Source organism: Hesperophylax consimilis, chromosome 4 (genome assembly GCF_061612785.1).
Source record: "Hesperophylax consimilis isolate HC1 chromosome 4, BYU_Hcon_1.0, whole genome shotgun sequence".
NCBI lineage: Eukaryota > Metazoa > Arthropoda > Insecta > Trichoptera > Limnephilidae > Hesperophylax > Hesperophylax consimilis.
The window spans coordinates 9898446-9909473 of NC_142839.1; the positions used below are offsets into that span (position 1 = coordinate 9898446).

General features: G+C 38.7%; 2 protein-coding genes across 3 annotated transcripts; one reads left to right on the plus strand and one right to left on the minus strand.

The window, feature by feature from the left end:
- The first annotated feature begins 574 nt into the window (after positions 1–574).
- Positions 575–2227, plus strand: LOC149424164 (heat shock 70 kDa protein 14). The gene has a single exon (XM_089631188.1). It carries the CDS (start codon positions 730–732, stop codon positions 2176–2178), a length of 1449 nt encoding a protein of 482 aa, XP_089487314.1. The 5' UTR covers positions 575–729; the 3' UTR covers positions 2179–2227.
- Positions 2228–2361: 134 nt separating this feature from the next.
- On the minus strand, positions 2362–10632 carry LOC149424165 (CDK5 and ABL1 enzyme substrate 2). Of its 2 annotated transcripts, XM_089631189.1 has the most exons (10): positions 10456–10632; positions 9314–9734; positions 9103–9227; positions 8847–9027; positions 8078–8332; positions 7934–7969; positions 3490–3607; positions 3224–3414; positions 2641–2848; positions 2362–2569 (listed from the first exon to the last, which is right to left on the minus strand). In XM_089631189.1, exons 2-10 carry the CDS (start codon positions 9706–9708, stop codon positions 2429–2431), a joined length of 1650 nt encoding a protein of 549 aa, XP_089487315.1. In that variant the 5' UTR covers positions 9709–9734; positions 10456–10632; the 3' UTR covers positions 2362–2428. The 2 variants fall into 2 exon arrangements, with proteins under 2 accessions (XP_089487315.1, XP_089487316.1); XM_089631190.1 differs by lacking the exon at positions 7934–7969.
- Positions 10633–11028: the final 396 nt, after the last annotated feature.

Sequence of the window (11028 nt, forward strand, 5' to 3'; positions counted from 1 at the left end):
GAGGATTTTCCTACCCAGAAGCTGCCCACTCAGAATTCGCTGCCTGCCGACTCCGCCCTTCGGAGCCTTGGCCCAGGTTGAACAACTTCCGCCCTTCGGATCCAACCCAAGTTGCCGCTTGTGTTGTCGGTGATAAGTGCGAACGTGGAGATCCGTGATTCCAGAATCATCGTAAAGGGAAGTGTCTGCACAATTTTGCATAATTATCTCGTAACGTGACCCAACTTTTAAGACAGTGAATGAAGATAATTTAGGATTAAGAAAAAGGACAATTAGTTTTAAGAATTAATTTTAAGAACTATCATTAAGCCTAGATTAAGACTAACCCTTCTTTATACATTTTATTAAATAAATTTTAAGAGTGTTTTGTAACTAAGTAATTTCTTTTTTTACTCGTTCCTCCTTTTCTTTTACATGAATAATATTAATTATTAACATCCCTTAAGTAGAGTTATAACATACTGACTGACATTAGTTTGAACACGGGTGAACAAGGCCTCTACATTATAATACTCACATATTGTCTATAGTAAAGTTTGCCTGTTGCCTCTACAATTTCAATCTCAGGAAAGTCTCCAAAAGTCTCTGTCGCGTTGCGTTTGACATGTTTGTTTTTAGGTTATAAGAGAACCTTGTGTTTTAGTTGATTTAAACCAAATTGGGATTATATGGTAATCATAGTGTAATTAGTGCAGTTAATAAGGCTTTCCAAGATAATTCGATAAAAAAATGTCAGCGTGTTTCGGTATTCATTTAGGCAACAGCTCTGTCTGCCTCGTTTTGAATAATGATGGTAAATCTGAAGTGGTCGCCAACGACTTAGGCGACAGGGTGACCCCGGCAGTTCTAGCGCTGAATGAAAACGAATGGGAAATCGGAGCTTCGGCCAAAAGTGGGCAATCCAGAAACAAACCTACCATCACCAACAATAAACGGCTCCTCAACAACGATTTAACGGATGCCGAAACCGAAACGTTCGTCGCCGCAAGCGATTGTAAAATAATAAGTTACGACAGCGTAATAAAATACGAATTTCAACTGCCTAACAAAATCGTCACATTCACTCCCGATGACATAGCGTCAAAGCTGTTCGGTAAAATGTTCAGCATAGCCAGCCATTCTGTCCTCACAGACGGAGAACTCCAGGCAGTGTTGGCAGCGCCCCTCCACTGGCCGCAGAGCAGTCGGCAGCGCATGATGACAGCGGCGGAGCTAGCGGGCTTCACGGTGCTGCAGGTGGTGAGTGAGCCGGCGGCCGCCCTGCTTGCGTACGGCGTGGGACAGGGCGCCAGTGGGGAAGAGCCGAAGCCTGGGGAAGACTATGTGCTGGTTTACCGCCTGGGAGGCACCTCGTGCGACGCTGCCGTCGTGCGTGTGGCAGGAGGCATGTACAGCATAGAGGGTAGCGTGCACAATGCCGACATCGGAGGAAAGTGCTTAACTCGCGAGCTGAGTGACTATATAGCCAGCGAGTTTTATCAAAAATGGAAATTGAATCCTCAAGAAAACCGCAGAGCCATGAGTAAACTCTTTCATCACGCTGACAATTGTAAACATGTTTTGTCTACTCTGAGTTCGTCTCACGTGTTCATCGAGTCTCTATATGAGGGTGTGGATTGGAGTCAGAATGTAACTCGGGCACGATTTGACAATTTAATTACTCCTAAATTATCCGCATACATGAGTCCCATTCAGAGCCTGTTAAAAGATGAAACTTTGAAAAGCAAAATCAATAAAATAATATTGTGTGGTGGCAGTATGAAGATCCCGAAGTTGCAGTCTGCCGTAGCCGCCCTGCTGCCGCAAGCCGAGGTGTTGACAGGATACAGCCCGGACGAAGTGGTGGCCCAGGGTTGTTCCAAGCAAGCTGCCCTGCTGCTGGGCCTCCCGGAGCTCAACCTGAAGTCTATTCATGTGGAGATAGATTGCATCTCTTCTCCCATCTATGCCAAGTACAGAGATACTAGTGTTTGCCTGTTCCCGGCCGGCAGTCCTCTGTACTCAGAAGTTACCGTGCCTATTCAACTGTCGCCGGAGAGTAAAAATACCCTCAATGTGTCTCTTTACGAGCAGGATGAAACTAACATTTTGGGGAAGTATTCCTTTCCTAATATAGGGAATAAAACTAACATGCACGTTACTTTGAACGATAGGAATTTAACAGTGAATGTTGTCTAATCTTTTGCCTGAGAAAAATATCAGCATTTTTTGATAATAAACTTTTAATTTAAAACTTGTTTTTCATCTCTCCTGTCATAAGTTTATACCCATACCAGTCCTTCAGCTGGAATTCACATAGAAGCATCTTGGCTTTGCTGCGTGAGGGAGGGGGGAGTAACAAAACAAAGAGTAACAGACATAATATATATTATTTGGTATGACATGACTAGTGACTAGCTGCGAGGAGGCGGGGGGTGGGGGCCAGGGGTCAGGACTCGTGCATGAGGCGCTGGTAATGGGGGAAGACCTGGTGCGGGGGCACGTGCAGTCCGAACTCCAGGGCCACTAGGACTGCGAACTCGCAGTTCAGCAGGTCCTTGCGGTTCAGCCGGAACACACTCTCGGTGCGCTGAAATCACACCACATGTTAGTCTACTGAACAAATCGTAACTAACTGAACAAATAGATGAACAGAATTACCTCGATAAGTGACTTCAGAGGGTCTCCCTTTACATCATTCAGTTTGGCCGAGAGCAGTAAACAAGCTCCTGCACAAAGTTTCCTGTTGTCTTTGTTTATTAGATTTGCTAAAATTAACTTTTCAAAGTATACATAGCCTTGCGCTACGGTCAGCAGGTCTAATCCACTGCCGTCTTGCTTAGCGATCTTCCGCATTTCACGTTTAATACTGTAAATGCAATTGTGAAAAATTATTATCACAAATACACGACCCTAAACAGCTATTGAAAAAATGCGTGCTTAATAAAAATAAATTATATAACGAAACATTTGGGGATTACGAATAACCTTACAATATATTAAAAACTCTGTGATACTGTGGAAAGACGCCCGGGCGGGAACCCGATGCTTCTTTCAAGTCGACTACAAACAGGTCTTATGTTGAACGAAAACTAATTTTCATACTTCAACGAGAGACTATCATCCGTTTGTAGCAGAGAAGTAAGACACGTCACCAAGCAAATATCCATCCACACACCTGATCGTCCTTTGCCAAAAATCCTATAATGTTGCAATAGTAAACAAGGTAATATGAAATGTTTACCTCCGGAGTTTGCTAAGAGTGAGTTTTATGTGAGGAAATTTTTCTCTAAATTTGTCATTCAACTCCTTTTTTAGGTCCTGTGGCCTCACATAATCTATGACAGAAGTCATGTAGGACGTGAATGTGAGCAATGTTCTATGCTTGCCGGCAATCAGCTCGGGATCATCCAGCAGATTGGGGGTATACTGCAGCTGCAAATAGAAACTGCCATTAGAATGCGATGATTATTTTAGCAATCAAATCATAAACAAGAATTGGATACTTGCAGACTTTTGTGTTACCAAACTGGTATCTTCCCAGTCAAAGGTTTTGCCATCGACGGGGTGCGTGTGTGGCGGAGATGAAGGGATGTTCGGTCTCTGGGAAGACTCATACGAGAAGCACCTGGAATCAAGTCATTTCCCTGAGTGATGAAGAACCATTTCTGCACTAGTACTAGCAGAGCAGAAGATCTACATTCATCTAACGAATGTAATCTAAGGAGAGATGTTCAACAGAAAAGTCAAAGCGTAATAGGCATTGTTTTCCTCAGATTGATTTTATTTTTTAAAAAATAACACATTCTGGGCAAGGGGTTGTGTTTACTCCGAGTTTATATTTATTATTATTAATATACTAGCTGTACCCCGTGTGTTGCTGTAGTCTGTCTATGCAGAGAGAAAAACAATAGCGCATGTTGTTTTTACATCCAACAGATGGCGCTGTTATATTAACACATTTCGGGCGGGTATTTTTTGCGCTGGCGCTATGCTGAGTCCGGGCGAAAATAAAGGTCCCATGCGAATTTATTCAATTTGTTTTAAATCGCTTTATCATCGAAAATAATTAAAATATTTTAATAAAAATTTCTACATAGTAACTCAGCATACGGAAGCTATAAAAGTACTAAACTAAAATCGAATATTATTTGAAATGCAACTCAATTAACCTTGTAATATGTTTATTACGGTCCGCCTATCGGTATTTACTCATACCTGCTTTCTTTAAATAGGCCCGACATTTCTCGCTCGCTTGCACCTAGGAGTTGAGTGGGTGCGGAACGGGGAAAGAGATTCGAATCGGGTTTCACGGTCATAAAAACCCTCATTCCAGGAATTGAATTATTTCACTAACAAATAATATACAATCCTTTTGTTGAAATACCGATATAAATGAAAGGCACGAAAATAAATTTAAAAAAAGACTTTCATTACGATTCGATAATTATGTACATATAGTTGGGACCTTTACAAAGAGATTGGTATATAATATTTGTGTAAAAACACTGAATAATTTCGTCTTTTCTGCCATTGAAATGAGGCCGGCGCAAAAGGTAGAACTACCCTTCCCGGCCTTAAGCATCAATCGACCGAATGGGTACTTTCTCAGCCGAAGTATGTTAAAAAAAAGCATGTCAGTCCAACAGATGTCGATGTTTTTAAAAACATGTTTTTACCTGTCACAGGTTATATCTATTTAATATAGGTATATAAAAACACATGCATATTCGAATGCATAGTTGTGTCAAAATATTAAAGTTATCGATGAATAACTTTCGGAGATTTAAGACTTTGAACAAACAAACATTTGTATTTTTATTCATAAAGATTTGATTTAATTTTTTTTATAAATAACATTTTTTTGTGATTTTCTTTAATAGGCTCGTATTATGGCAGTCCTACATGATTACATACGAAATAAAGTAACACGAAAGGGATATATTATACATACTAGCAAACGAGGGGGGCGGAGGAAATCACAATATCTAGTGTTAAAGGTAGGTTAGGTACACCTGCTTTCCTTTTATATAAATTTTCTTGATGGAATTCAAATTATGTGTGCGAATAGCTCGTTCTTCTTTTTTTTGAGTAAATATTCTACGATTCTTGAATTCATCCAACCAGCAAATTTTAATATTATAATGTACCTACTCAGACACCTCTCAACCCACAACAAAAGGCATTCAGCCACATTGTGAATTGGTTCACATTGAACTGGTGGTGAGAAATCAGGTGAATTAGAATCAAAGGATACTAAGAGGCTTAACTAATAAATATTTTTTAAATTTACACAACTGATAAACAACTATTAACGTAGGGTAAATGATTGTTTAATGGATGTTTAAAACTTTAAAAAACGTTTCATTATTAAGGGGGAAATTCTTTTAACCCACAATAAACCAAGAAGTACAAGTAGTGCCAACCGTCTAATTCTAATACATCATGCAATACCACCATAAGTGTTCAGAAGTTGTATTTATTGTTATTGTTATCTGAATGTAATACATATTAATGTGGGAAAATATAAATCTGAATCTACTGTAACACTAATCAGATTATCCTCAACCTTAGACTACCTACTATTGTCAAATATGTTACATACAAACAATGCTCGATTAAATGACATGCCATTACCTGCAAACCTTTTATTAAAATAGCACTCCTCGATACATACAAACATAATAAGAAAAGTGGGGAATTCTAGCCTATTCAATTAGAGGATGTATTTGATGATGTCAACTGTTGGATTTTAATTAACCTTTGGAACTCCAAACCCTTTTTGAGAGAAATCAAAAATGAACTCTAAAGTGTTTCAAGTGCAAGCGATTCTGTTAAAAAAATTTATGCACTTTCTCATGGATTACAGGTTTAAATCGCATTTTAAAATATTTCAGCTAGGGCGAAATTCCAATGCTAGCAGTACATGAACCTTTTGTCGGCGGGAAAAAATTATTATCACTGGTGCACAAACAATTTTCCATAGGCCAATGCACCACTATACAGGTAGGTAAAAATCAAATTATAAATTACAAATATATTGTTTTTGTCTTTCACTTGCATCCTATTCATTTGCAATTTAAAAATAGGTTAATTATTATAGCCTGTATTAGGAGCATGGTTACGGAAGAGAACTGAGCAACACTACTTTTATTGGATAGATTTAACTGATAATGGAAGTGTAGTATTAAAATCTCATAATATGTAGAAACCTAATTATTTCTTTAATAAAAATTAAAAAAATATTGCTTAACTTCCACGATTTTCTTCATCAATTACATAAATGATTACGTATTATGCCTGTGTCAGATAACATCATTTGCATTAAGCGTTTTTTGGGCATGGCCTATACAGATTATATGTTGTATTGTCACACAAAGCTATCCCTCCAGCAGGAGAGGGTTCGGATTAATGGGGAGCTGCCGCGGAATATCATTTATTTGGATGGGATCATTTTCAAATATCCCCTGGCTAGCCCATCACGGCATATCATCATCGCCATGCCCACACTTATAACACATCATCTGTCTGGTGACAGGTCTGTATGGGATTGTACGCGAGCGATACGGTGATATAGGCCATGCCCAAAAAATGCTTGACGCGTATAGCATAGGAGGTGATATCTCATAAAAGTGGCGCTATACAAATTGTCCAATAAATAAATATGACAGTACCATTAGGAAATCATTAATAAATCCTACACTTGGATTGTAAGATTCGACTCAGCTAAGTAATCTTTGAACAATATGCATTAATTGCTTGAGTACCGCCGTATCCATATGGCACAATCAAAAGAATCATTTCTCACCTATTCTGGGGAAACTACTCATGGTATATGCTATTTTTATAAACACGTTATCTGGTAAGACAACACAATTTACAAAAACAATATTTTGCAAAAAACATTATTTTGCAAAAACAAATACGTTATTACGTAAATGGAATCAGCTGGCAGGCGGCGAAAACTTTGTTTCGGTACTCCAAAAGTTATAGGTACCTATGCACATTAAAGTAAATGTTATTAATTGATTACACTAGTTTGTGTTGATAAGATCAGCTGCAGTTACAAGTACTACAAGAGAAATGTTCCAATTCAGGTTCAGTTGACACTACATATCATCACTCATTACAGAGGCATTCGGACCAGAGTGCTTAGGCTAGGGGCACAACATCATTTGGAAAAGCAAAAGGTTGATACGAGGTGTGGCAATAACGTAACCCAATTAATTCCTCATCAAATTCTCTTTAACCACAACAATATGCATGGCAGTGCACTAAATTAACCATCAAAACTTCACCTGCATGAGTTGAACGCTCTCTCAATTACCATCATTTTAATAATTTCAGTGTGAAATTCCTGATAAATTCATTACCTACAGATAACTTGTGATGAAACCTGGATTTTCGAGTATGATGCAGAAAAAAGGACAGACAAGCACATATATGTTCGTTTTCCATATCCCAGGGAATATTTACATTAATCAGTCCGAAAGGAGTAAGCTAGAGCTATCCAGATTTGGAAGATTTATAAACCACTTATTTGGGGAGTGAACAAAGCAATGCGAAGTTTGTAGACGTGGTAAAAGCCAAAAAAGCGGAACTCACGGACCCGCTGTTAGGAAAGGACCACAGAATTCCTTCAATAGCCAACATTTGTATAGTGGTTTAGGGATTGGAGAAGGGAAAACATTATCCCTAATTTATTTTTTTATGTGAAGATCGCACAAGCGCTATGGAGAATTAACAAGGTATTTTATAACCACACCCATATATAAATAAAAAATATTATTTATAATATGTACATAACTAATATTATTTTGCGTGTTAATAGGTTTAATGGTTCTAACATTATTTTAGTAAGCATTTATAAGATTAAACTTTAAATCTTATTTTATAAAAAAAAAAAAACAAAATATTATTGAAAGCCTACGATAATTACGTTTCGAAAAATTACCATTTTTTATCCTTCTGCCGAGTCAAAAGTTTCGTCCTGTAATAATGTAATAGTGTAATTAATGGGAGTAAAATTACAATCCTTGAGGAAAGCGATTAATAACAAGATCCTTCAAATGATAAAGTGAAGTAGATAGGAAAGTACCTGGCTACCACGTGCGGATGTTTGTTGACGGCCGAGTGGATTAGTTCTGCAATGCCTTCGTTGTCCTTCTTGGAGTGATCCCGGGCAAACACTTTAGTCGGGACCAGAAGGTTGCCGTACGACATCTCCTGCCCGTTCTCCCCTCTCTCCACGCCCAGCAAGTCAAATGTGTCAATGGCCACATCGTTAATGGAGGACAGGGGTCGAGGACCAGAAGTATTCCTCCGACGAACTCCGTCTTTTCGCAGTTCTGGTCTAAAATAGAGTACATACATATGCACATGATGTAGATACAAGGGGATGGGCCAAACCGAAACCTGCCCTGAAACTATATTCCACCACCCACCGACTAACAGTCAAGCAAAGAAAAACTGTTTAAGAAATGTAGGTAAATTTGTCATCCCATCTACTGATGTAGAGTCCAGTGCTGAGTCGCTACTGGATACATCTAAACAGCATTTTTTAGAATTCGAATTTTTGATCCAGTAGCTACTCCTTCCATGCCGCTTACTCCAGTCCAGTGACACTGATACCTGTGTGGACGGGGAATCCATTCGCTGTCGGTTAAATTCACCGTTAAAGAAGACTCTCACAACTTTCCGCAACAACTACGCTTTAACTACTGATTTGCAATAATTGGATGCTTGTGGGGAAGTGGACGGAGTCGACTCTAATTCGTCCAAAGCAGTCAGTATAGCGCTTTAGATCCAAAAATTCTGTAATGTTCTGTAGAAATTTTTCTATAAATAAAATAAAATCGATTGTTTACCTTCCAAGACGTTGGCCTTTAGTATACGATATGGAAGAAAATATCAAAAACGGAACGCCTTTCTCAGTGGCAAAAATAAGGCGCTCATCCTTAAACTTGACTCCTCTGGCTGGCTTTACGAGGCGAACTTCTCTGGTCCCCACGCTCTGAGACTCAGGAATAGCATTTGGTCTCAAGCGACCTGAAAACATCAAGTCATAGTATTACAAGTTTAGGTACACAATAATATGTAAGACGGTGTATATGTTATAATCACCGATATTGAGGCTTTCATTGCTACTGTTGTATTTGTCTTCCACACTGGGGGCGTGCGTGAAAGGAGCCCTCCTGCCACTGCTGCTGCCTGCCCCTCCGCGACCCGCCTCGCTCTGACTCCTGCTCCTGCACAACCAACACTCGGATCAAATCAACCAGAACAATACCACCGCCCTGCTGCATTAGACTCCACTCTATGAGTGAGTACTCACCTGTCACGGAACGAGTGGGCGGCTATCAGAGGCCCCTTGGCCGGAGTGACAGTGCTCTCAGAATCCGAGCTGACGGAATGATGGTCGGGACTTCTACCCAAGCTGTTAATCTTGACTCCGAAGCCGCTAGCTTGTGCGACCGAGTTTGATGTTTTTTTCAGCGAGTCTCGGTTCTGAATATTGTCATAAAAGGAAAATACATCCGAGTTGGCGTCTACAGTTTCACATTGTGCGGGATTTGAGATTTTTTCTTCTGTTTTCTCGAGTCTTGCAGGATCTTTGTGAACCTGTCCAAACTTTGTGTCGCGGAATGTTCCGTCCAGAGAAATGTTTGATAAGAAAGAAATGGCTGCTAATCTGCGCCTAGACCTTGCGCGCTTTTGGGTATTGGACATGGTGATCAAAACTAATCCATACTACCCTAAAAGAAAACAAACTTTAAAAAATAGCTGGTTAAAGGTTATTACTTTTAGAAAATTACATTATTCTAGAAATACAATTTACGCTTAGTGACTGGTAAAATACCACTTTACTATTGGCAGACACTTTAATATCTATCTACTAAAATTAATAATATAGGCGCAGGAAATAATAATCAATTGACAAAATTGCCTAATTTGTGATAACACTTGCATACAAGGCATATTTAAACCAATATTCAATAAAACATATTGAAACGAAATGTTATCTTCACTGTATTTATGTCAATGATCTTCATAAAATCTTTACTACACATAGAAATAAAATATTAATAACTGATGGAAACCGCAATGCTTCGCTATTGCAAATGTCTTTCTCGGGCGTCTTCCACCATTCACTACTGTACCACAATGTTACTATTAATTACTAAAAATTACAGTACATCGACTTTAACTCGACTCCGTATCTCATTTCGGTGAAGAGATATTGCGCTAAGTATTCCTGGGGTGTCCCCAACTACTTCTACCATTCAAACCACTCTCTTAACACTACTGGCACTAATAAGAAAAAACTTTAAAATTTTCAGGGATATCGGTCGGCTACTTTTCGAACAAAAACATACGCAGGAAGAATTTTTTATTTATTGAGTTATAACATAAAAACCCTAAGAAACAATAGTTTTAAATTATTATTACTGCACATTTCGACGTAAAATAAAGTACCTTAATTATTATTATAATGAGGACCAGTGCCGTATTGAAATGTATTTTAAATAATGGACGTGGGTGTTATTTTAAATATGTAGGTAAATATTTTTAATGTAGGTATGTACGGTGTTATGTATTTGTGATGTGAATAATAATTCTTGCGAATTAATAATTAATTGACAGATTGTGAAAGTGTTGTCAGCCATTCAAAATATTGAATTTAGAGATGTTAAATCGAGACATCCATTTCGAAATAATCGAAAAAAAAAATCAATCGAAACATACCGATAATATTCCCGAATACATTGTTTCGACACTTCGATACACAGCTCGATCAGAAACACAGACAGTAGAAGTGAATCTGATATCTGATCATTCGCAAGATCCGTTTCGCAAAGACAGTTGGTCTGCGAACGAGTGAGCGAGTAAGCTGGTGAGCCGATGAGCTGGTGACCCGGAGATTGTTCTTACGGCTCGCGGGTCACTACTAATTGATAATATGGGGATTCATATCATGCATGCACACTTTAATCGCACGCAAACTATGGTGTCGTGTTTATCAATAAAGTTGGTAGGTACTTAACTACC